Source organism: Echeneis naucrates, chromosome 15, assembly GCF_900963305.1.
Source record: "Echeneis naucrates chromosome 15, fEcheNa1.1, whole genome shotgun sequence".
Lineage (NCBI taxonomy): Eukaryota > Metazoa > Chordata > Actinopteri > Carangiformes > Echeneidae > Echeneis > Echeneis naucrates.
The window spans coordinates 16179512-16207369 of NC_042525.1; the positions used below are offsets into that span (position 1 = coordinate 16179512).

At 39.6% G+C, this 27858-nt stretch overlaps 1 protein-coding gene across 1 annotated transcript; it reads right to left on the reverse strand.

Annotated features, from left to right (window-relative positions):
* Positions 1-7677: 7677 nt before the first annotated feature.
* Positions 7678-27651, reverse strand: b3gnt2b (UDP-GlcNAc:betaGal beta-1,3-N-acetylglucosaminyltransferase 2b). The gene is made up of 3 exons (XM_029521926.1): positions 27335-27651; positions 17079-17203; positions 7678-11813 (listed from the first exon to the last, which is right to left on the reverse strand). Exon 3 carries the CDS (start codon positions 11786-11788, stop codon positions 10595-10597), a length of 1194 nt encoding a protein of 397 aa, XP_029377786.1. The 5' UTR covers positions 11789-11813; positions 17079-17203; positions 27335-27651; the 3' UTR covers positions 7678-10594.
* Positions 27652-27858: the final 207 nt, after the last annotated feature.

Consider the following 27858-nt stretch of genomic DNA (forward strand, 5'->3'; position numbering starts at 1 on the left):
GGATCTTACTGGCTGACTCATTGCTTGCAGGTGTAATAACATGGACTGATCCAGAACTGGGGCTGAGTCTTCGGCAGCTCAATGGAAACATACTTCTACACACATTCTCCTTTGGAGCAGTGGCTCAGCTGTGGCCTGCTGTAAATGTAGAAAGCTCAGCGAGTGAAGTGTCTCATATCACTGTCTCTCTCCACAGCTATAAAGACACAGATATCTGCCGGTAAGCAATGAGCCGCAATGTTCTCTTTTTTTTTTTTTATTACTTTTATGGCTTTTCTTCTACATTAAATCTTGTTTGATGTGCTGACCTGAACCACAAATGGTTGAAGATATGAGGACAAAATTGGTTGTATTTTGCCATGTCATTGATCTCTGGTGGGGATTTCTCTCTTACTGCAGGTCAGATGTCAGAGGGCAGATTTAAGGGCTTTGCCTTAAAACGTTTCAGCTGCACAAGCACTTGGCTGCTTGGATCCCATTTTAGTCAATTAGTGTGCTTACAGCGGCATTTCTTCTCACTTTCACAGCTTGCAAAGCTCTGCACTTTTAGCTGTTGATTATTACCTCCGGTGATACAGGGGATGAGAATTTCTCTCTTTGCACTAACAAAACAAGGTCTGCCCTTACAGTGTAGCATGATTTCTGCAAAGTCACCAAGGCGTGAGGAATTACAAAGTGGCTCAAAGATAAGCAGGTAACTGCTTAGCTGATATAAACTGAATTGAGGGAAATTTAAAGGAGATGTTGGGTGACTCTGGGTCACTGTGGGAACTTAATTTAGATCTGGCTTCCAGAGTTAGGTCCTACTGTGGTAAAGATTTTGGTAAATAAGAGCTTAGATCAACTTTTGAGATGATACTAAACATATTTATTTGGGCTCTAGGCTCATTGGCTTAGTCTATACAGAATCCCACAGGACACTATAAATATTGCTGACATTTTACACAAAGACAACAAAAGCTAAAAATCCCCCTAAATTACAGCAATAGATTTAAATCTCAAAACAGAAACACCACCAAAGTGATACATGTTTTCTACTGTGGAGAGGTGACAGTGAGCTGCCAGCATCCCCAACTCAGCTCATGTTCCTCTGAGAGTCGAGCATTTGAAGTGCTACAAACAACACAGTAGTTCATTATGTCGGATAAGCTGCAGCATCCTGGGTAACTCAACCACAATAATTCAATTCATTACTTTTACAAACAGTCTATCCAACTGTAAGTGAGTTTACTCAACCGAAGTGAAGAAAACTGTCACTGAGTATAGATAGATAGACAGACAGACAGACAGACAGACAGATAGATGACTGTACCGGTGGCGTACTGGATCTTCATGATGGCATGACATTTGGCCTTTTTCTTAACAGCTCTGTCTCTGCTTTAGAGTGCTTTTCTTTGAGCTAAACCCAGCAGAGCAGGGGTATAAGTTAACCACAACACTGTCTCTGCATCCATCATTTCTTCTTTAAATGGGAGCAGCTGCAGACCAGATTGCTCAGACAGCACCAGCCAGGCCGCTACCTGATACAGATCTGAGCTGAGATCTGAACAGGCCTGTGAAATTCATATTCATCTATCTACTTCTTCTCTTAGAGAAAGGTTTAGAGAGACTCAGAGCATGTAAAAATGAGATGAAACACTGCAGGTAGGCTGAACACGATCCGCAGAGATCCAGCATCAAGGATGAGCAGGTTGAGATCAGTTTTCCCAGTTGGGATACAATGCAACAGCTTGGTAAAACACCACATCTGCTTTCACCGAGGGAGATAACGCAGAACACTGAAACACTATCTGTCTATCTGGAGCTCAAGCTTTACTGTGCTTGTTTGGTTAGACAGCGAGAAAACCATTTCATGCAGATGGAGCTGTGCGATGAGAGAGTGATGGTCTGACAAGGAGCTCTCACACCCCACAGGTCAGATCATCTGGAAAAGGAGAGCAGGGGCAAGATGTAGGTGAAAATAAACAAAGGATAGTGAAGAGGAGGGGAAAGAGAAAGATGGGCGGAGGAATCACAGAATCACATTGCAGAAAATAAGACAGCGACAAAATTTGACGTGCTTTCTTCTTATTGAGGTGTGTGTAATTATACAGAGTTAAGAAATTTACAAAGATGAAACACAGATTAAATGTCAGTGAAAAGTTTTCTCAACTTCCTCCCCACTGCTTCAAAGGGAAAGGGTTTGTTTTGTTTAGTTTTGTTTGTTCTTTTTTTTAGCTGGGATTGGCTCCAGCACCCCTCGCAATCCAGTTAAGTGGTTGAAAAATTAATGAAAGAGGGAAAAAAACACCCCAATCTAAAAATCTCCAGCAGGACTAATCAGCCTACAAAGTGATGCATCATAATGTGACTGGATGACGCGATGCCATAAAGTTATCTCATTGCGAGTCTTTTTTCCCCCCTTATTGTTATTTGAGCCGCAGTAGTTCAGAGGAACAGGGCAGTCAGTGGCAGCACCACTGAGGTCTGTTAGGGGAACACAATATTTTCCTGCCCAAAATGAATTCTTGTGCTAATAGTTTGAGAGCTAATGAATATAAAACATGGCTGACTGTCCTCTGCTTTTTATGTAGATTTGGGTGAAGCCCCTTCCTCTCCTGTGTGCTGCAGCAGGGCGATATAGTTGTGATATAGTTTTATTGTGAATCAGGGTGATGACACCCTCGTCACCAGCTCTCCAGAGGCCTCTGCTCTTACCATCAGCCTCCTTCTGTCACCACCTTTTTCCTTCTGCGTCCCTGTAATGACTGTTTTACATGGTTACTTCAGCTCCTCCACCCCCTTTCCCTTCTTTCTTTCTCGTGTCACTCTCTGTTCACTCACCAGCCAAAGCCCAGTCATTTTCCCTGTTCCCTCATCATTTCTCCTCTTCCTGTGCTGGATGCAGAGAACTGGAGCATAACTGTTTCCCCATTACCCCCAGAAACACAGATTGGGGAAGCTGTAAGGGAGATGTTTATTAAAACCAGCAGGTGGCTCATTCATCATCCACTTAAACACTGTGCTACAGCAAGTCCCTTTTCTTTTCCTCTGTGTACTTCAAGGTGATGTTCAGAGCCAGGGACCACTTGGCTGCCTGTGTTGTGTAAACACTGTCTCAGTATCATTATTTTTTATTATTGTAATCAATGCTTCTTAAATGCTTTTTGCTAAGCTGCCTTGCCTTGGAAAATATCAGTGCTCTGACAAATGATGAGAGGTTTGATTTCCTTGGCAGATCGATAGACATCATGAGCAGTTGTTGCACAGACATTTGGACGGTCTCACTCTGTTTGAAACAAAATTGCTCTATAGATTGTCTGGCAACCTCTGGAATTCCCTTTCTGACAGAGGAGTCACTGCATCAGCAAGATTTGATGCATAATGAAACTCAAACTGAAGGCATCACATTTTCAATCATGAAGACATATTAGTCATAAGCCCACTTGTTTTGCAGCATCTTGTGCTGAAAGCATCTTGTATGCTGATTTTGACTCCCTGTTACTTCTCTTTATAGAGCTCAGTTTGCTTGTTTAAAAAAAAAAAAAAAGCAAACACTTTTCTTACCAGTGCATGAGAGCAGGTATCTGAAATAAAATAACCCGTTTGGCTGCGCAGGTACATGTGACACAGTGACATTTAAACCGACCAACAACCAACCCTTTTTTGGACTGTGGCGATTTAGCTGGAGAGAGGAGATTTGGATGAGAATGGTGAGTCACTCCCTCCATGTCACATTCATCACCAAGTGAAAACTGCCACACTCACTCTAACTAACTGTTTCCTTCACTTTGCCTGACTCCAGTTTGGAAAAAAAAAAGCTTTCCAAACTTTTTGGCTGCAGGAATTCAGTAATGAGAATCAGTTTATCTCAAACTAAAAGTTAAATTTTGCTTTAAAGCTTTGTGGGGACACGTAGACTTATGGTGCATGAGTAATGCAAATATGCTATACAAACAATATTTTGAGAGAATGCTTTTCTTTCATCCTTATTTCTTTTGTTACCATGAAAGTACAGTTGGACCTATCCAGCAGTATGAGGTGTTGTTCAGTAATATTGCCCCTTCTTCTGTCAACAACGTGCTGCAGGATACAGAGGCATTCAGCCTGAAGGTTTTGTTAACTTTTTTTGTTTATCTTAAGGCAGTTGTCGATGCTTCATATGGCCTCTCCAATCTTTAGACATGGAGGCTGTGATGGAAACGTCTGAGATCACACTTTCATTTACTTGAATGGGAAAGGTTGTCTCAGACTTTTGAACTCCACTGTGTGCTGTGTGATGGACAGCCAGTGACAGAAATGAAAAAAGAAAGAAAAAAAGTGGTAATAAGTGCGTTTATGGTCAAAGATAAGTGATGGTTGCTGCTGCTGCTTCTTTATTCCCGGAGAGAGATTGCATTTATTTGCTTGACAGATGAGGGAAGTAGTCTGAACCTCTGGGGAGCCTGGAGCACAGATGAGCCCATTAGTGTGCCGGAGAGAGAAAATTGCTGATCCCATCAATTTCCGAGAACTTAAAATCCGGTTTATCATCTTGGCTTCCCGGTAACGGGCTGATGATGTCATCATGAGTCAGGAGGTCCTCGGCTTTTCTCTGTTTGGACTTGATCATCATCTTCAGATCTGTAGACTGTTATACAGCGAGATTCAAGCTAAACACAGATGGAATTATCTCTATTTAGCCACTCCTTAGAGTTTTTAAACCCATTTTCTTTCTGCCAGACCAAAAACATATCCATTCTGTGCAATGGTCTAGCAGCCCACCCCACACTCTTTAACCTCTGTACACATGCATCTGCTCACACCTCAACATAAACATGAATAAACTCCCCTGGCCTCAGCCTGAAGAGAGAATGTAATTCCTTCCATTTTGCCACAAATAGTGAGTTATTTGGTTTATTTTTGGAATCTCTGGGTAAAGTAATCGGTAACTTGCTGAACTAATGACTTCTCCAACAATGCACTTTACTGAAACCATCACATGCCAAAGTTATAAAAATGCCTTAAAGCATTTTATTGAGAGACGATAAGATGACGTCTTCAGGTCCTTCAGCGTAATTACACAGCACCAAATGTGCTGAAAAAGAAAGAAGAAAACTTCTCATCGGTCAGAATGACTCAGCTGCTGCTCTCTGATTCTGCCTCATCTAGATCTGGATCAGAAAAACACTTTCAAATCAATCCAGGGGGATGGGGCTCTTCTGCCTTTGGAGGCTTCATGTGAATACCAGCTGAATATGTCCACACTCATCTGCTTAGCCAGACTTATTTTCAAATTAAACAGTGGAGCCCTTTTAAGGCCATATGTATAAATCACGGGACTTTAAAGAGATATGATAAGATCTCCTCTCAATCATAGCAAACTTGGGGTTTCAGAAAAAATGCGGCGAGCTGCAAGGGGAGGCCCTATGAAGATTAAAATTGGACCAGAATGATTTTGAGGTTTTAAAGTAATGATGTAGCGGACTCAACAAATGAAATGTGTCTTAGGTTTACACAGGACTTGGCTGAATGATATGAGAAAAGCAGGACAAGCAGTAAGCAGGTTCCATTTCATATTTTGCCTGTAATTAGTCAGGTGAATGGGGACAAAGTGAAAAACAGACCTACAGGATCTAGACAAGCTTCATCATTTTGTTGAATGAAGCGGCAAACAAATCAAGGTCCCAACAATTACATCTCAAATGGTCTCAGTATTCTGGACCCCGCTGTGTCCTTTCAGTTGAAGCAGGATGTCATGGCCGGACGCAGCACAGACAGGGACTGCTCTGCGGTGCCACGAGTTCAAAGCCACTTCATTGGTGATTCACGTGTTTAGGTATTAATCTGTGCCAACAGGATGCAACTCTCAAGTCTAAAAGGAAAAGGAAACCATCTTCCAAGGTGGGTGGCCCAAAAATACCATCATGCCAAATGAGCCACTGAGCCATGAAGATTCAGGCCCTGGGGTTGGGGGGAATATGAATGCAAAGCTTAGATGTCACTTTAATACAGTTTTCATGCAGAGAGGATCAAGGTGAAGATGTCTAACTTGGATTTCATGAACTTACTGTTTATTCTGATTTAGGTTGAAACACTGAGTCATTATCTGATACCAAGTAAAATATGCTCTAATGTCTGAAAGTGTTATTTATTCCTACAGCGCCATGGAGTGAGTTAACATTACAACAAATCACTGGCTCAATGTTATCTTGCAAGTGGAAGTGAAGAGTTTCAGATTGTGCAGAACTGGTGTTGTTTTTGGTCAAGTCTGTTTCAAAAAGTGGCCTCTTGATTTTTTCCTGGCAAAGAACAAGATCTGTTAAAACACAGCTGGAGCAGCAAAACCAATCTTTTTATCTTTAAAATGTTTTTCCCCTAAAAGGCAACTGGATCATTATCTGGGAGATAACTGTACACAGTGAGTGTCTGGAGAACACACACACAGACTGTCTATCCCTCTTGTGGACCTTTTTGTGCTTCCACACCTGCACCAGAGGATGACAGCCTCCATCTTTGGAATATGGTCACCATGACAACCATGGCCTAGCCCTCACTCATCCTTGTGTAAAGAGGCAGAGTTGTAGACACCCGAGAGAGGAGAGGCAATAGCGTTGTCTCTGGGGAAAGCCTGACCACACCTTTTAGTCTCACTATTTCCTACCATGGATTTGCTACAAATACATTTTGAGCAACACTGTCAGCAGGAAAAAAAAAAAAAAAGTATGGGATGGAGGCAACATAAATCTAATTATTCCACCAACAAAACCTTCTGCCTACAGATCAATTCAAAAGATTAAAGTTCCACGAAGACGCCACAAGGGGATGTGAAGGCTGCTGACTCACCCAGTAGGAGCAGAATGGGAATCTCCAGCCTCCCTGAGAAAAGAAAGAAAGAAAACATAAAAATCACAGTGGATGACAGTGGATGTTTGGCGCTGTGTTGGTGTTCCCATGTGTGACTGCTAGCAAAGCAAATATAATGAACATAACCTGTGAAGAAATCATACTCAAACATAAAATTGACCTCATGTTGTTCCTTTAAGTTTTATGCTCTTTTGTCACTGACCAAATAAAAGTATCCCAAACTAACAGCTCTGCAGCCTGTTGGCTTTAGATTGTGTCAAATTCGTTTTTAAGTAGAAATGAAACATCACAGAACATCTTTGTTCATATTCCTGTCAAACTGAAAGAGCAGAAAATCAGGAATTGGATCCTGCAGCATGAGCTGTGTATCATGGCATTGTCAAAGATTGCTGCCCTCTGCTGGTGAGATACACTCAACAACACCACAATCATTTAGAAAAATGATAAAGTCCAGTTTATTTTTGATTTCACATCTCTTTTCTCAAATATGTAATTAATATTTTATTTGTGAAAATCACTATGAACTCATTCTGTGAGCTTCTTCAGAACCTTATCTTTCTGAAAACCAAATGGCATTTTCTTTCTCACAGGCAGAAGCTAAAAATATGAATCACATTCATGGCTAAGTTTAAATATTTAATTTTTGTTTATCTATCAGTTGGCTGCACAAATTGGTTTTAGGCTACAGTAAATAAAAAAAAACTCCCTATTACCGTTGTAGAGCTCAGTGGGACAGCAGAGGTTAGTGTGGCATTAGGGTTGTTTGAAAAAAAAATAAAATAAAAATAAACTCCAAAATAACCACATTATACAAAAACAGCAAAATATAACTTTATTCTTTCAAGGTAATAAAAAAAAAAATAAAAAAAAAAAAAAATCAAATTACTTTTAACACAGTTGAAGACACTGAAACACACAGTACACACAAACATCAGGCACATGTTTGAAAGTCATCTTTGACCAGTGCAGGTGTTATGCAACACAATGGTGCCAGGGATTTTATAAGATACAAGTTAACGGGGAGTAAGTCAATAATCAAAAGAAAAAAAAAAAAAAAGTGTGTGGGGGGGGGGGGGAAGACAAAAAAAAAAAAAAAAAATCTAATTTACATAACAGGAAATGGAAATATATAAGCTCAGAGAGACACATCCTGGCACCAGAGTCCTGGTAAACACTGACAGAACACGATGTCTTATAAAAATGCAAAATGTCCTTCAAAAGAAAAACAGTGAGGCGTAATGATCAGAGGAGCAGTGACAGTGATCGGTTACATTCAAACACAGACAGCAAAACATTAAAGAAAGAAAGTTCTTTTAAGCTCTACAGCCAATCATCAGACATAAATAATTACTATAAACACAAATCATGATACCTTTATACAATGACATGTAAACATTTCAATTAGCTAAAAACAGTTTGCAGCAAACACTGCATATATTTCATTATTGGTATGTGATGATGAAGACACATGACAGAAAACAAGAGAACAGGGGACAAAAATCTAACTTAAAATATTTAAGAAGAATGAAATTAACTCCACTTGGGCCTTGGCTCTTATTTTGTCTCATTTATTTAGTGTTTGTTTCATACTCCAAGGAAACAGATTTTACCACGTTAGTGATTAATAATAGTGTCAAATAAATTGGTCATCTCCCAAAAAATATGGAGGAAGTACACATTTAAGAAGACCACTGTGATTGTCTTAACTCCTTTGTTTTTTTTCTTGAGTGCCAAACCTCATCTGCCATCTAGATATCACAATTACAAGAATCAAATTACAGTGACACAAGCAAGCACACTAAGGCTAAGTTGCTGATGAAGAGTATCTGAAGAGTAAAGGGCTGAGACTGTGAACAGAAAGTAAAAACATTCAAAAATAAATTAGATGTTACAGTCAAGATTTTGGTCATGGAGTGGCCTGCTTTCTATGCACCACAAGTCACCATCCTGACCAGCAGGGGGAGCTCAGCAGCAGAGGAACAACTCAAGTCAAACTACCAGGTTCAGGGTCAATCAATACAGGAGACTTGTATTCATTGTCAGCTTTACAGTTTGGGCCTGTGTATGAATACTGAAGGAAATCCATTCACCTGAATAAATGAGGGGGAACTGACCCAAAACCTCTCAAAAATGTTTATACCCAACTTTTCTGTCATTTTGACACAAACTAAGACCATCAACTTTCCTGCAGACATGTTGAATATCACAAAGGTGATATTCAAAGATAAAAAGGTGACGTGTAAAATGTCTGGCTATGTAAGAGATGTGAAGTAAATCTGTGCATTACTACTCTGTTAATGTGAGTCAAATGACCTTGAAACGAATTAGACTTTCATTCCCAAATATATTATCCACCATTTTAAAACTTTGAGAAAGGAACAAAAGTAGAACACACTCCAAAACATAACTGGAGATATGGGTTATGGTTTTTTGTTTGTTTTTTTTTTCTTTTTAAAGAATGAACAACAGAGGCAATCTGTCAAGTAGCAAGAGCAAAAAGCTTGGATGTGAGGTTCCACCAGTGTTTTAAAGCATTCACCAACATCACAGTAAAGCAACATTTAACACTTTCCCACCAAACTCAAGAAGCCAGTTATAAGTGAGTATTTCAGTCAGAAGCTCTCCTCCGGCAGCATTATAAATATACGCATATCGATGACAATGCACTTTGGAGTCAGCAGTCGTTTTTGTTTATTTTTCTTTCATTTGAGTTGAGAACCTGAAGCAGAATTAAGACAGCATTTAGATTATTCCATCCATGTCAAGCCCAGGCATGACCTGTCGAGCTTCACAGAGCGCAGTCTCCTATTGACCTGAAACATGAACGTGTGTATTCACTCAACCTAACCCTCCCTCCACTTTAATACTTTTTCCACTTTTGTTGGAACTTGAAAAAATACCAGACAGCACAAACTACAGGACTCAGTCATGTTTAAATAAAATGAAAGAACCATATAGATTTTGGAGAAACAGTGATAAACTAGTTGCCTAGTCATGGAAAGTGAGGTCTTTCTCAAGACAGGGCAAATGCTTTTCTAAATCAAGAAACACTAAATGGTTAAATGAGAATTTTTCCTCAAGTCCTTGTGAAACTGGCCGATTTTGAAGTGGAGCAGGTCACAAGTAAATACTTTAGGGAGCGTGGATGGGAATAGCAGCACAACGTAAGCCTCCAGCAACAATTACCAAGTGTTTACCAGGAAGCCCTTTTAAAGCAGCACGCAGTGGTTAACTGCTGCATTATGGATCCACTGGTTTGACAAAGAACTCCCACTTATGAATGTTTCATATATGTAGCCAACTTATCTGCTGGAAAACATGACCCCGGGTATTTTCCCTCGATCCAACAACAAGCACATCCCAGGTCTGAGTCTCCGTATTTATATAATACAGCATTGCTCCATTGTGGAGCTGACACACAGTGTTAAAGCGTTTAAAGGCCATATAAATAGTTGTGATATAAATATGTGCACAAAGAAAGACACAGCCACTTTGGGTAAAGTTCATTTGACACAGTAAAGCAGGGCTATCTCATCTATGGAGGTCTGACATCTAGTCAAAATACTATGGTGGTCATTTTGAGAGGTATAAATGCTCCAGTTGTACCGAGCTGAATCTCCAAGTGACCGTTACAATATCATCTTAACTTAAAGCTGCCAACTTTTTGAGCCATGACCCTGTTCAAAATAAAATATTTTTCATTTTGACCTTTTGGAAACAACCCTAAAAGGCCATTGCAGTCAGTCCAAGATTTGCTGCTGTAGAGTTCTCACTGGCAGTTTAGGTCAGGGCTGCTGAGCCAGGTCCAGATCTGGATCATCTGCTGTGGGGTCCTCGGGTGAACGAGTATTAAACTCTTGTAGGCGCAGGGATTTGACCTGTACTTCTCCTCTATGTCAAAAGTCCTGAAGCCTTTGTGTTTCTCAGGGGCCAGCCCTAGCTTCTTAAGACACATGCCTGTGTAGACGTCATCTATCGGGTAGAGCGGTACATGTTGTGACACACTGCGTAGCCGAGCAGCAATGTCGCCAGAGAAAAGATAGCCACCACCTCCGGCGTATGGAGGGTACTTCCCAACATACATGCTCTCTGGGATAAAATATTTTACTTTCTTGTCCCGGTGTGGCCCTGCCTCAGTGATCACATCACCTACAAAGAGGTCCCTGGCTTTGGGCTCCGAGAGCCCTTTGAGGAAGTCCAGGATACGGTAGGTGTTGACAAAGACATCGTCGTCACCTTTGAAAATGAAACGGGCATTGGGGCAACGAGTCTGGATCCATTCCAGGAACAGAACCTCTTTGACAGTCAAGTTAAAGAATGAGTCTCGGTAATCCCACTGGATAATGTCGTTATGGCGATTGCTTTCATCCTGCAGACTGCTGGACAGGTCTGGGTGGTGGTCCCAAGCTGTGGCATTGCCCAGAAGGAACACAGTAACAACTGTCTTATTGGCTACAACCCCTGCTCCTCCCCAGGACTGACGGATGGCCTGGCGTCGGTCGAAGTGTGATACCTGGGATTTGACTGCCAAGAGCAGGAATGGTGGCTCCTTGCAGATATGAGGCTGGTCTACCATGAGTGGGTAGGAACGGCAGTGCATGTAAAGCAGGAAGTCCTTGAAGCGGGATGGTAGCGAGTTGTAGTCTTTCACCTGTGTAGTAACTCTGTTGTTATGCTTACAGGGCTCAGAGCTCAAATTTGTCTCAGTAGCCCAATAAGGCAGGCCTGTGTCACTTAAGTTGGCAGTTAGGATGGGATTGTTCTGAAGGTCTTGGATCTGCTGCAGTCGGTTCCAGTAAGCTGAGTTCGGAAGCAGCTTGGCCCAGAAGGGTTCTGAGGGGATGCGGACGCTGTGACGTCCATTTTTATCTTGACTACTGTGTCGGAAAATGAGGATGAAAATGAAGAGGTTGATGGTCAACACTGTCACACCAAGCTTCAGCCGCCTCCGCTGAACCGCCATGACAGTGTTATGAAAATGTCACCACCTGAGCAACAGAGAGAGAGAGAAGATGATACAGATGTCAGAGAGACTGGGAAGTAGTTTTACAATGCACACATTGAGAAATAGCGCACACATAAATCGGTGTGAGGATTCTAACAATCATAAAATGTTCAACTGTGCAAATTTAGAGAAAACAGCTGCTGATTTGGACAAAAGAGTCACTGAATATATCCTAATTTTTTCTGTAGTGTGGAACAGCAAATATTGAAACAGGATAGGACAATTAATTAGAAAACATCTTGCAAGCATTAATGACTCTTGACCTTTTGTAAGACTGGCCAATCTTGCCAGGAACTCCAGCTGATAAATTTAGTTATACATTTACTGTAAAGCTCCCTGATTAGATCACAGAAAGTCGTTACACTGAATCTTAATTAGGACTCACCTACGAGAAAAAAAGATAACTATTGATTTTGTAGGTACATGATCATGTTCTTCTCATTTAAGTAAAATAAAAGGTCAACACTGATTTTATGTTATGAATTGGACATGTTTTCTAAAAAAAAAAAAACCCCAAAACATTTTGTTGATGGAGGAAATGTCTGAAGAGGTAAAGCAATTGAATCAAAATTAATCAAATCAGATTTAATCAAATCAAATCAGATTTATTTGTATAGCGTCAAATCATAACAAAGTTACATCAAGGCACTTTACATATAGAGCAGGTCTAGACCAAACTCTTTATAAAATTATTTAAAGAGAAGCAACAAGCACTTGGCGACAGTGGCAAGGAAAATGAACAGAGAACAGATGCCAAATTTCCAGCTGCTCCTTATCAATACCATCATAGTTAAATGTGTAGCAGCTTCCAGCTTCAGCCGTGACATGAGCCACATTCTCAGTTTGAAAGGTCCTCGTTTTGGATGTTACTAAAGAGTCACATTTACATGGAGACTTGTATGGTCACTTTACTGATCCCTGTAGATATGCATGAACAGAGAGGTCAGGAGTCATCCCAGGTTCAGCCCAGGAACTGATAGTGACTCAGAGCAGATCCTCTAATCTGACTGGATATTATGCATTAATCTTACAATTAAACACAGGCTTTAATTGTAATGTTAATTTTGGATTTTTTCTTGTGTTCCCCAGACCTGCTCGTCACTTATCAGGGCTTGGGTATTAAGCAAATCAAGACCTAACTGTTACACTTCAGAGAAGGTGCTGAAATGTATGAAACTGTCTCTGACTACATGTCACAGATCCTTCTGGGTTAGAGTTTCTGCAACGACTTCTGGTATACCAATAGTGCAGGTTCGAAAGTCATTGTGCAAACTCTGCAAAACAAGTAGCAGGTACCATTATGTGTGTGTGTGTGTGTACAAGGCGGGCAGTTATCACAATGATCAAGCAGCAGAGTTAATTAAATTGTCAGTTCTGCCAACAGTTAAAACAAAACACAATGAAACAATCTATCATAAAAGATACACCTGGGGCCATTTTTTAAAAATTAGCCTGTACAAACTTGTTCTCTCTGAAAAAGGTACTGGAGAGATGTGGCTTTTGTTAGCTCGAATGCTGTAGAGTTTGCTTCGCTGTGGCAAGATAATATTAGAAGTAAGTTTAATGGAAGCCAGATATCAGCTGATACACGCATGACACAGAAAGAAAAGGGAGGAAAAAACAAAAACACAAAGAGGACAACACATGGGTATGGGAATTCATGGAGAAAATATGGTTTTGAGTGGAACTCTAGTTTCTGCTTTGGAAGACACACATGCTCACTGATAATCCCACTGTTGTCACTTCTTACTTTAAATGATCACATTCTATTTTCTGTCCTTTACCCAAACGTGCGTGTGTGCGTGTCTCCCCCCCCCCCCCCCTTCTCTCTGCCATCAACCTGATTGACCTGCTCCTGGAGAATGCAGCTGGTCCAATCATCCAGGGCTCCAGCATAAAAAGGGTTGTATTGGCAGTAAAGTTGAGGGGATAGGTAAGTTTGGTGTACATTTTTTCACTCACGTAGCACACCTCTGTCTAAAAACACTAGGTCCTACGGATGGTGCCACCTTTGTACTTTTTTTTTAAAGCTCTGTTCTGTAGATTGTATTTCTTATTTGGCTCACAAGAACACTGACTATCTTCTTTTGATTGTTTTATTTATGTCTACTTACTACTTACTTAAGTTGTCACACCTTGGCTAGAAAAGACCAAAACAAACAAACAATGAATGGCCAAGCATTTGTGAAAGAAAGAAAATTTGTGAAGGAAATGGAAGGAGAGATGAAACGTGCCAGCCAAAACCAGTAATTACACTCTGCTTGAATGCTTTAATTCTGAGGGTGTAAAATTCAGACCACACTGCACATGCACAAGCAATAATTTGAAACTAACTGATCTACAGTAGTGCAAGCAGCTGTGTGAGACTGATGTAAATGTCAGTTCCAAGAGGGATGATGAAGTTAGATGAACAGGGAAGAAATATTTAGGGAGGTATTTATACCATATTAACTAGGGATCAACCTAGTAGCAGCTGAGACATTTGACTAAAGCCACAAATTCCAGTAGCATGGCAGTGCTAGAGGAAAAGTCAGTCATTATTGTTTAATCTTCTCTTATTTATTTTCTCAGATAATCAATGAATTACTTAATTGGTAAGTTATCAAAATAGTCCCTTTTTAATCTACAATTTACAAAAGTAAAATTAATTATCATCATATGTGATGGCACAAATAAGTTGAAAATCCAAAAACAAGATTTGTTTCACCAAAACAACTAGTTACTCTCTGAATGTTCTCATGCCTCCAGGTCATAGTTATCCAAAGAGAATTAGCTAGTCTCAGTTTTTTTTTTTTTTTTTTTTAAACATCAGACCAAGTAGATCTCTGAGTCGGCAAAGACTGTTTTTACTGTTCTTCTTTGGTTAGTGGGCACGAGACAATCACAGAAATTATTACGATTGGCTGAGGAAGAGTCAAATTTCATGGTAAACCAATAAGAGATTGAGGTGGACAGGTGTTGGTTTCAGAAATTTGAAAGCACACAGAGTCAGACATACAATGAATGACACAAGTGAGTCAGTCAATGATCCCAAATGATCCCAAAGTACCCTTCTCTAAATGGAAGTACAGCCATTACTTTTCCCTCCAAGAAATGAAAAGAACGAATGGAATGGTGAAATGCACATTATGCCCTGGACAAAAGAGCCTCTCCACGTCGGTGTCAAGTAATTCAAACTTACTCAAACATCTTCTAATTGAGCATGCACATGTATTTTAATTTCCGTTAATGAGGGGTGGAGGTGGCTCCGCATTCAGCATTTAAACATTTACTTGAAAGTAACTCAATAGTTACTTTCCACAGTAACTAGTTACTTTTATAACATGTAACAGTAACTAATTTAGCTACTCTTTGAGAGAAGTAACTAGTAACTGTAACTACTTTCTTTTTAAAAGTAACTTGCCAACACTGCTAGTGATTGACTTATGATAATCTACCTGATTAATTGTTATAGCGGTTGCTCAATCAACCGTGTTTCATTGGAAATCCCACACTGATTACCATCACAATACAGAAAGAAACAGAAAGTGTACAGACATAAAGAAAGAAATGCAACATGGCAGCATAGGGATTATGTAGAGGATACACAACTGCACACACAAAAGAAAATGTTAAGAAAAGTTACATTTTTTTGTTGGTATAACATAGATATCACTATTAAAAAGGTAAACAGTCTAAAATCTGAGTGAAGTCTATCTGCTTGGTAATACTGGATGACTGACTAAAGGCTCCGCTGTTGTTCCCTCATCTGAACCCCTGCATGTATCTTTCCTGTCTCTGTATTGTGTTGCTCTCTCAGCCGCCTAGCAACAAGTCTGCACTGCTGCAGTCCTGCTTGCTCTTTCTTACTCCCTGGGCTTTGTCAACCACATCTCCTCTTCCTCACCTCCGCTGTGCATCCCCTTCTACACCCTTGTTTGTGGTTTTATCTCCATTCTCTTGAATTTCATATTTACAGAGAAAAGGGGAAGTGAGAAACACTAGGTGATACAATTCTGACAGTAAATCAGCACTATACTGCCAACAAAAGCAAAGTAAAGACATATACTTTCTTTTTTATGCTCATGGATAATAAGCCTTCTGGGAAAAGAGCTTGTGTTAACGGTGGGGGTTCTCAAGAAGAAAGCTAAACATGTTGACAAGACAAACCCTTCCAGACACTGATGTCTACTTAACCATCAGTAGTCTGAGGCAACACATGCACCTACCTGCCCTTGGCAGATGGACCTAGATGGCTGATTAAAAGACGCTGTAACTTATGTATTGTTTTAATGCAACTCTTTCATCAATGGATCAGCTATGGCTGAAGTTTATTGTTGTCAACATTAATATCATAATCTGGAAAATGGCCTCTGTTGCTCTGAACAAGGTTAGAAATAGGTGACAAACAGAATTGTTCACATTCCTGTTCTAACACCAGAAAACAGAGCAGAATGAGAACTGATGGAGTGTTTGTCACATTATGTTGAAGTGTTTTTCCTCAAATTTTAAATGAACAATATATTATTGATGCAAAAAATACCGTATCAAGACGTTAATATTGCATTCCTCTTAAAAAACAAAAACAAAAAAACAAAGCAAAAAAAACTAAAAAACTAAACAAAACAAAACAAAGATGACTATGATGTTTTCCAACGTCTGTTGGCTGTTGCAAAGGACGTTGGTTGATGTATTTAAAAAAAAAAAAAAAAAAATCACAAATTGACAGAAACTCTGACTTTTGCCTTAGAAAGAAAAGAGCCTTGTTTCGGCTCTCAGGCAAATCTTTCACAGAGAAAAAGCTCAGCAAAACTTATTTTACTGGCTGGTTTAAAAAGAAAAAAAAAACAACAAAAAAACAAACAACCTAATAACTAACACTGGAAATGAATCTAAATGAGGGTACCTAGAAGTCAAAATGACATCCAAATATCTATGGTGTTCAAATTATAAATAATATATTCATGTATAATTTAATACAATAAACCTTTCAATCATTGTTTGTCTCTTTCGAGTTCACAGATGATGCAGGTTGGATTGTTACAACAGAAGGCCAGCTGGACTTGGATGGTGTCATCAGTGGCACACTGATTAGATCTGGCAGTAATCTACTGGTCTGTGTTAGTCTGTTGACCATTGTGGATTCTACCTGATAAAATGAGGTGAGGTGTCTCAACCGCATGGGGGATGGGACTGAGGAAGAGAACAACAGCAGTCGAAGGTTTGTGTGTACGAGAGAGAGAGATCTGTTCAAAATGTGGAATCTCACCAGTGCAGAGGCCTCCTCTGTTCTTCTGGTTTATGTGTCTCTCTGGGCTTTCTTACCCCATATTTAGCTCTGCCCTCTGTGAAACAGGAACCAGTGGAGAAAGACCAAAAAGGCGAGGGTTGAACCTGAAAACACATGAGGCACCAGTGTTTCGTGAGATCATCAAAACCTTTGAATCCCAAGATTTAAAGACTCCTATTCTTGTTCTATAAACCCATGTTTCTCAGACACATGATGTCATAGAAATTATATTACTGAAAATCTGTATATACACTTAAATAAGTGTGCATAAACCACCTATTTCACAACTGAGCACAAGGAGACCCAGGTTGACTAAAGACAACTAAACTTCATGTTTTGCACAAGTACATGCAGTTTGGCCAAAAAAATTAAAAATAAATACAATTATTATTTATTTTATTTTAATAATATATTATTATTTTTTAAACTGAGGGATTGCTGCATTTATCAGAGGACAGACAGAGTGGCACACAACCTCCACAGAAATCAAAAGCACTAATGGTTGTTTTGAAGGATTTTCATGCGCTTACAGACATTTGTGCTTGTCCACGTGATTTCCTATCCTCAGGCTAGGAGAAATCTGAAGTTATAGTGCCTCTTATGTAAACATAAGGTTGCATGCTCATCTGCACGGGATCTTTATGTCCCACCTGGCTTATCTATCATTTTCTGTTAGGCACTTCTTGTGCACTGCCCCCGATACTGAAGTGTGCTAATCTTGCATCTATTTAAAGTGTGGCTGTATACAGGTAAGAAGTGTTTTCATCAAAAATATGTCTCTAATTAAAATTATATTTTGGGAGACCATTTCTCATTTAAATTTTTTAAACTTCTTAGTCATGTACAGACTAATCAAACTGTAGCCGTCTACAGGTGATAAAATCAAAATAAAACTGAAGCCAAATGCAGCGGGTACTCCCATTTATTTTGAGCCTGACTGTAAACCAAGTCTAACTATTCCTTTTGTGCATCTACTGTGCTACTGACAGCTGACAAGAAATTCATCCAGTCATCTTATCCATTTCCAGGTTGCGGGGGTGCTGGAGCCAATCCCAGCTCCCATTGAGTGTGGTCGGGGACATCAGTCAGGGCCAACACACAGAGAGAGACAGAGACCAACAACCACTCACACTGGTTTATCTGGTAGATACGTTTTTTAGGAGTACAAAACCACAAACTTACGCAAGTTAAAAAACAACACAATGAAACAAATTGAAGACAATGGTGTTGCAAACCCCTGTACCGCAAATGTAACTCCTCACACATGATTTGATTGTGTTAATCATTAATTTGCTGGTTACATATGAGGGGTCACTAGATGATAAAGGTAGTTCACTTTTCAGTGTGTGCTGTTAATGAACAAACAGCCACAAACATTAACTCTGAGCTCACTCTACACTGCAAAATGTTAAGAGGCATCTAAGCAGAGGAGTGGAGGGAAATATCTTTGTCCTGTCGGCCCTCAATTGCTCATCTAAATATCTGGATTGTTTTCTTTGTTTGACCTGGTTCAGAGATTTTCCTTCCTGGTTTTGCTACTCAATGTAAATAATGGAGGGAATTTGGTTCTCTCTTTATTTTTTTTTTTTTAAAGTCATCTTGCATCTTTTTATTAGTAATTGCAATGTAATTTAGTGTGGATTACACCTGTGAATTAACCTTTCTACAGTACAAAAGCTGTTTTATAATTCTTACGTTGGTAAGTGAGAGAGAAATTAAAAACAAATATACTGTTATGCTCTCAATTTAAATCATGCAAAACATTTTAACCCACTGCACAACATCATGCTATCTAACTTATGTTTAACAGCTCAGTTTGTGCATCTGCGATTAATATTGAGAATAATGATTCTAAAAATGTCTTTTGGTTTGTATGGCATCTTTGTACAAGACAGTGGCTTACAATAAAGAAATTACATCCACACAAAGTAAGGTATGCACAAACATTTTCTGCTGTAAAGAAGAAAAAAAAAAATTAAAATCTGGTGGTGCTCACAAGGACAGACAACACAGGCTAATGTTGCATAAGTAATATGAGATAAGGAAGCACCAAAGCAAACAAGCATTCACCACTGTGACCACATCTTGTCAAAGCTCAACTTTAGCTGAGAGGGGAGAGGGGAGTGAAGACATAGGGACTTTGGACCTGAATTATATAAATGGGACATACTACATACTCTTTCAGCTTCAAAGTTTGAATGAAGTGTTTGATCTGCGTGCTTAACCATAATGGGAAAACAAACTTTTAGCTATGAAGTGAGTACATGTTTTAACATTTAAGCACTTCACTGCTTGCTCTACCAATTGGCAACAAGTCTTAACAAGTGTTGGGTATGTGAATTGGAATCGGGTTAAATTACCAAATTTTCTCCAGCTTTGCTGACAGGGCTTAAAAGTTACTTAAATTGGACAACAGCAGGCGAGGATGCATGCATACTCAGAGCAAAGCTGCATTTGTCATCTGACAGATGATTCCCAAAAAAAAAAAAAAAAGATTCTTTAATGATGTTCTCATTAGAAAATAGGAAGCACACCAACCAACGATGCGATGTTAAAAAAGGTATATACTACAAATCGTAGGAGGCTTTGCATAGATATTTCTTACAAGTGTCTACAAATAAAAGCATCTTTCATAAAAAACAAATAAATAAGATGAATGTATTGGCCAAAGATTATGGGCCTAAGGCAATAATATTCTACTCCTTTTTCTAAGGAAGAGAAAAAGAGGTTCACTCTCTCTGCTTCGCCAGAAAGTTGTTTACATTATTCTAAATATTAACTTTCTAATCCCTACATTTCTTTTATGAATTATGCAAACTTCTGTCCGTTATAACTATCTCAGAGATATTTTGAGCACTATTTGACCTTGATCAAGAGAATATAAGGGAATAATTTGGCATTGGGGAATGTGGTCCCAATAGCAACATGGTGCAAAGAGAGGAGCACCATAAATAGCTTGAGAGCTGCAACCAAGTGATGTGCTGCATGAGCTGTAGTATGCCCACCACATATCGACAGTCATCCCCAGTCTTCACAGAGCGCTAAAGGTTCCATTTCATGTGTTAGATCCAGTCACAGACACATGGGCTTGACTGATGATTGCTTTTGAAAATGGTCCTCATGGATGAATTCTTGTTGGTCAACAACTAAAAGGGTTTTCTTTCCACTTTAGTTTACGAAGTAAGTAATCTGAAACATCTCAACTCACTGTCATAACATTTTGAAAATGATTAAGTCACATGGAATGAAGGCTCTTTTTGCAATCTTGTTGCAATTATCACAAGTATTACTTGTGATTGATTGCAACACAAATGCATGAATTGAGGTCCTCTGGTTAAAGGATGATCAAGCCAAAGCAAACTTGCTGTGACAAACCTGCTGCATTGTTATTTTCTCTCAGTATCTTGATCAACTGACAGTCGTCTGGATGTAAACAGTGTTTACCCATAAACTACAATGGTTTACAAACTAGTGGTGAAACAACAAAAAAGTTACTCCAGGAGACAGTAATCCAGAGGTCACTGCACTTAACCACTCACACTCACTTAAAATAGAAAGGAATTACTCATTATCAACAAATACTTGCCAGTCTGACTCCGCATACTCAAGGTTGTCTCCCTATATGCTGTGACTTGTATGCTCACACTCAACGTAATCTAAATTTAAAGGGTTGTGTGTTTGTGTGTGTGTGTGGACTGAGAAAGCATGAAAAGTACTGTCAGTGTCCATGTCAAGGCTCTAATAAAACATTACACAAACATGACTAGTTCAACTCTAACACATGACTTGCCGTGTGACCTGATAAACACAACAAGCTCATATTTGAGGCTAAATATATTGAATATGGTCATGATCATGAGGGAGTAGTGAGATACAACAAATAGTTAGCTTTTTTAATGTAGAATCTTTTTTTTTTTTATTTCAATCAGTAATTAGCCATTAGATGGCTGGGGCACAGGGGGAACATTTTCTCCCCTAGATTTATAGTGACCTCCCTACCCCACCAACTGTCTTGTCTACATAAGGCGACAAACATAGGTAGAAAAGGAGGATCAATGTTGCGTTAGTTAGGCTAACTTCCATAGCAGAACAAATCTCAAATGGCAGCAGCAGTAACCTTGTCAGTGATCAATCCACATTACACCAATTCAAGAAGGGGAAAGGCTGGAGGAGATCCTTGCTGATTTGGGAAAAGCAAGGTGCTCAATTTTCCACGTAATTCTCAGTGTGATAGCCCCAGTGTTTCTGCTACGACTAATGGTGCGTTCAGTTGTACTCGTAAGTTGGAATTTAGAAGTCGAAAATATTATATATATGATTTTTATTTATGTGAAACTGTTAAGTGCTTATACTTCCATCATCACACAAATTGTTTTGTTTATTTCTTCACTTACATGAAGGCAGGAGTATGAAAAAAAAAAAATATATATATATATATTATTATAGCAGTACTGATTAATTCTTCTTCTGTAAAAAATTAAACAATGAACCAGATGTAAATTTTTTTTATATAGAACATTTTAGTGATATACTTTTACTTCAAAGGGGACAGCGAGTGTTAAAGTGTGTAATGTGGGCAAAATGTCATTTATAGTGATGAAGATGGTGATTCAATCTAATCTTAAAAGGTCAGCAATCAAAAGTCAAAAAGATTGCTACTTCTGCAGTGCTAATGGTCATTAATTTATAATGAATACAAATGAACCGACAGATAGCTTACACTGTAGCTGTGGTCAAAGTGGTAGTTTTGCCTTTCATTGGAAAATGGTCACTGTAGCTAGCAACATGAGTTATTAGGGGAATTCCCAGGATAACGCTGAGTGCTTCTTTTCAAACAAAGAGGAGCGCAAAAGCACATCAAACAAATAGCTTTTAAGGTGAGATGAGGCAGCCAAGGAAGTGTGTGTCAGGAAGGAAAGGGACAGACACAGTGGCGTTGTTTACAGAAATGCAACTGATGGTAATGTAGTGAGGAAGGCAAAGGTCTCATTTAGCTGTTTAAGTGATGGAGTATGACGACTCCCCAGATAAATCACATTTTCATAATAGCAGCACTTACTAAAGAACGAATAAAAGCTACAGTTGCATAAACTCATTTTATTGTGAAAACGTAAAGATATGGCTGAGCTGACATTCAGCAGCTTCCAGCCATATCAAACCTCTTGTTGCAAATCAGCCTTTTTGGCTTTCTTGACAAAATGAGTTGCACAAATAAACAGTAAATTGATTTTTCTGTATGTTGCAACTAGCATCATATTGCAACTGCACAAACGGGCTAAGTTAGGATTGCATTGGTGCAGAAAACAGCATTCAAATCAGCGTGATTGTGAGCCAAACACTAGAGTGGAGTGGGATACAGAATTTTACCACTGGACCCAGCAGGGTCCAACATCATTGGGCCGAGACTTTGGCCTCCTTGGCCACAATAATACACATCTGACTTTGCGTGCCAAGCATTCCACACAGCATCCTATCTATGAAAAGGAACAAGTTACTAACTAGCATTATGTGTTTATTATGAAGTATAAAGGGCCAAATATGTTGGCCCTTTATACTTCCATTTCTCCAAGAAAGGAGAAATAAAACTGCCCATCTAAATTGTTTCAATCACTTTTCTAACATAATTTTTACGTTCTTTTACCCCTCCTTTCTTATACATCACAGTAAAATAAATACCTTTGCTCACTAGATGAGAAGATTCTGAAAATATCCACCATGACTGATTTTTACTGGGAAATGTAATCAAAACAGTATGCTTCAACACAATCTTTATTCTAAATTGACAAACACATGAAAGGTAACCAGATAATCACAGTTTTGTCTGTGTAATAAAACACATTTCTTTGCAATTTAGCAACATATCTTTTGTTACTGACTCCAATCAATGCTGCCTTCTACACCCCCTGACAACACATGGATACTGGATTTAGTATCACTATCTGAGCAATGCTGAAATTGAATCCTCGGAATGTGTCCGTGAAAAGGAAACAAAACCAGAACCTCTGGCTACACTTTAACTTGCAGGTTACTAAGTCCCACCCCCAAAGTAGAAAAGGCCCATTTGTTACACATTCGGTAAAACCTGTGGTTCTGCAGGAGATAAAATATTCATTCATTGTAGTTTATTATAAATATTTTGAGATCTAATGTCTCTTCTGTTTGGATCTGGCCTCAATCTTCCTCCTAGTTGCTCCGAGTGACATCATGTAATTGTGTCACACTCTGTCTATTACCTCTATTGCTCATTTTCCCCTCATCAAATTCCAACTCCCCCAGCCTGTCTGCTCCCTAAGTACATTTCCTTTACACTCATTCTGGTAACGCAGAGGAAAACAACTGTGGAACACCGATCTTGGCTGATGGAAAGGTTCTTACTGGTAGACACAATAGCATGAAGAAAAGGCATACAAAAAGGAGACAGAATGGTCACTGACACTCAAGCTGCCACTTCATGGCAAGTTTCTATAATAGGGCATATGAACACGGCTTAATATTTTTTGTCTTGGGTTTCTGGTAATTTTACAAATGCAGTGTTGAACAATAGTGAGGCTTAGGTTGTGCTCAATTTCAAATGAATGGACTGCTGAAGATAGATTATTGGAGGACTTTGCAGAACACAGAACGATAGCAGTCTTCACCATATACTCAAGACAACTAGGGCTGCAAGTAAAGATTACTTTCTTTGTAATATACTGACAAATATTTAGTTCACAAAAGTGCACAAATGGGGGAAAAGACATTGAAATGAGCAGGAACTGAAAATGGCTAGAGTGTATGCCTAGGAAAACACCAACTGTCTGCTTATGTGTCATCAACCTACATAGTGTTACATCCTAAAACGAAAGAGCATTGAGTCACCTCTTTAGTCATTGTACTTCTCCTGTCACGATACAATTATTTACAAATAGGTTACACTGCTTGGTCTGCTGAGTACTGGCCATTGTAGCCGGTACTGATGTTAATGTACATTTCCGTTCACCATTTTTCAAATATCCTTACTTAAATTCTGTGCTCAAAATTTGTGGGAACTGCTTGCATGCCATTGAGGCATACAGAGCAGTGGGCACATGTGGTGCAACCTTTTTGTACCAAAAGCTCTGCGGTTATAGATGTTCTACATCACAACACGTACTCAGAAATGCTGTTCTCACAGTCCATCCACATATTGGTGACTGACTTCTGAGTAAATACATTTTAACAAAGAAGTCAGACATCAGTATAGTTAGGTAAGCTCCTGGACACCAGTTGGTGCTAAAGCTTGACTACACTATCACTCTACTGAACATAGCAGCCAGACTGAAATCAATTGGAAAGCAAATTATGCTAGGACACAAAGAGGCCTCAGTGCTACCATTCCTGTTTTACCTGTTACACCAAACACAAAATCTGTTGAGTCTGAAGTCTGAATGTCTTCTCTGGCTTGCAATCAGCAAGGTGGAATCAACAGCTGTGCTAACACCAGGTCAGCAGAGCGGTGTTAATGTTGGCTGAAATTCAGGTGAATTATGATGAGTTTGGTTGTGAACAATATCTCTATCTCTCACCAGAGAAACAAATATTGTCTGTAACCATTAACTTCAAGAAAACGACCAATGGCAAAAGTATAACTAGAACCTATTTATCCAGTCTTTCTGTTTTGCATAAATTTTTTAAGCTTTTATCCACTAAAGGTATCTTATACCAACAGTTCGCAAAGTTTAGCAGGTAATTTATATTTTCACGTAAACCTTATGAATACCCAATTGTAAATTCTTCTCCATTTTTCTTTTTGGTAAATAAGCAGAAAATATTTGTAGAACATTTTTCTTCATTTCACCTTCTTAAAATAGGATAAAATAACAAGCTAAGGCGAAACAATCACACTGAAGACTGGTTTTTGTGGTGTCACCGGGGAATTTCGGATGAGCTGTAACTGCTCAACAGCTTTTCCACACAAGACAGAGCAGATTTCTGTGTCAACATGAGTGACGATGATGTGCTTATATTACAGACCTGATGGGATGTTGCCGTAATTAGCAGCACCCAGAAGTACTTCCAGGGTCTCCCATTTGGGATGTGCTGAAATTACTGACCTTGAAATCCTCAACAAAGGAAAGCTAATAGAGAGCCATATCTCAGAGCCATGATCAGAATGAAACACTGAACTGACCTAGCAAAAACATAGTTCAGTTTTCCTTGTAACCCTTCTGAATATTTAATAAGAAATATTTTTTGTAAAACTGGTGTGCTAGCCCATAAACTGAAAACAAACAGTCCAGAGCTAAAGCAGTCTGATTTCTGCACACAAATCAAATGAATAACTAACCTGCCTTTGACATTTGCTTGACCACACAGTGAAAACCTACATGCCTTATAAAGATGAAAGTTATTGCTCAGCTACTGTTAGACAGTATATCAGCAATGCCTATAACAGTAGTGAGTTAGAAAATATGTTCTGAATGCAAGAGGTCATTGGTTTGATTTAATCAACAGGTGAATTCACATCCTGTGACCGTCAGCGTGTCCTTGAGTAGGAAAGTAGAGCTTGTGTCCTCTCACAGGCTCCTGCCGAGCTGGGGGGGGGGGGGGGGGGGGCACTCCACACAATTACAAAAATCATAGGCTAATCATGAAGAGTGTTTGCCATGTCTGAAGCCCTTTGAGATGGATAACATGTCTCTGTGAGTCCATTTGACCGACACACATGCTACAGTCCAGCATTAGTTCCTATTGTTTGCCTGATTGCCTGATAAAAATGGCAACCTAGTATCACTGTCTCAACCACAGCAACCTGATACCTAAATGAAAAACTAACTGGATCTCTTAAAAGCACAACCACCAAAGATGTTAATCTCTGCAGACAAATCCTTTATCTATGGCTGCCTATCACAAGACCAACATATTGTTCCATAGTAAGCTCTTTGTATCATAAGCTACTAATAACAATGAATATCAAGAACAGATCCAAAGCAGTGGCCACAGAAATTAGCTGATCTGAGTAATCATGTGAAAACAACTGAGTCATTGTCATGGGGTACAACACGGCATACAGAACAGCAAGCTACGAATAAATAAGAATGGTGTATCTATGGTTTCAGATCTGCAATATGATTTTTCTATACAAAATATTTAATTGTATATGCGTCTAGTAGTGACAAAATTTGGCAGTGTGACAGTGTCACAGCCATGTTAAAAAAATAAATAAATAAAACAGTTGAAAAATGATACCAGAGCATGAGTGAAATTATAAGGAACTCAATGACCAAAAATGGGTATGGTAAAACCCATGAGGGCTGTACTCACATGATAATGTGTCAAGAAAGAAAATGTGTTGACATGGCCCTGGTTGGTGTGATCCAGTTACTTCAAGACAATTTTATTGTCATGCGTTACATAATATTCACTGTTTGGTCATAATTTAGACTCCAGACAGGACATGGATCCAAAGTGTGGTTTGGACTTCTCTGTCTAAACATAGCAGAGCTGCAGAGCTACAGAGCTGAGGCACACATCTGCAGAGCAACCCTGCAAAATGTTGCTCAAGTGATTAAAAACTTTTATCTTGCTGAGCACATATGGCATCAAAGGGAAAGCAAGAAAGACAAGGAGGTATGGAGAAATTAGTAGATAATTTCAAGGTTACAAGATATATTACCAGAAATGAAAAAGCTCCAACAAGCTGCCAAAAGCACCACTGGATTTAAACAATTCATTCCCTCAGGTGCGTCCCACCAATGCGGGACAAAATCTGAAGTAATTCATTCATGTGCTTGTGTCTAAGGATCCAGCGAAAGCTGGCATTCGATGTGATAAACCGTGTGAGCACTGACCAGAGCAGGAACTAACACTGATCCTCAGAAATATCAAGAAAGAAACCACGTGATGAGTTTTTAAATGTAAAAATGACACCTGTCTGCCACCATTTCCCAGAAAGCTGCACACTGTCCAAAGCCATGCAGATAGTCAAATAAAGCAAAATAATATAACATTTAAACAAAGTATAGGAGCACATCTTTAGGGTGTGCCTGAACCCAGTTAAGGTGTTTTGTTTCATAAGTTTATTTGCTGCACGTCTACACGTGAACTCGTTGTGTGTGTTTGGTTTTTTTTTCTCGTTTTACCTGATCGACACTTCAAGTATCCCTTCTGTAGGCTGCCGATACTTCACGAACCTACAACCTAGTCCTCGGTTAAACTTTCATGGAGGGGTCAATTCATTAAAGTTTTGACGATTAAGGAAATACAACCGCAAATACCTGCCGGTGAAAGGCACTTCTCCGCGGCTGCTGGAGTCTCGGCTCTCCGGCGCGGAAGCTAACCTGCCGGCTAGGTTACCTTGGCAGGAGGGTTAGATTAGATGGTCGTCAGTGAAACGACCGGAGTCCCGACAGAAAAAATAGTAGCAAAAAAAAAGAAAAAAAGACAACAACTAAAAAACAAAACAGGCACACACTCCTCCGGTGGCTTGGATTTCAACCGTCAATGCAACGCCGCCTCAGCACGGGCCGAAAAGTTCATTTAATCAGGCGGACTTGTGTCCGAGCGGCTAACCGTCCTCCAGGCGACAGGCGGCTCTCAGACTTCTCACTGCGGCTTCACGTAACTCCTGCTCTCGTCCGGATTTTGCACGCGGTGACGCGTTCGCTTTGGGCGGAACGGTCTCCACCCTCCTCTCCTTGCCCCTCCCCCTGCCACTCCCTCTTACATACACTCAAACAGCCATAAAGTGTGTGCCGGAAAACGGCTTCTTGTCCCGGTGAGAGGTGTGGAGGGAGCTTTG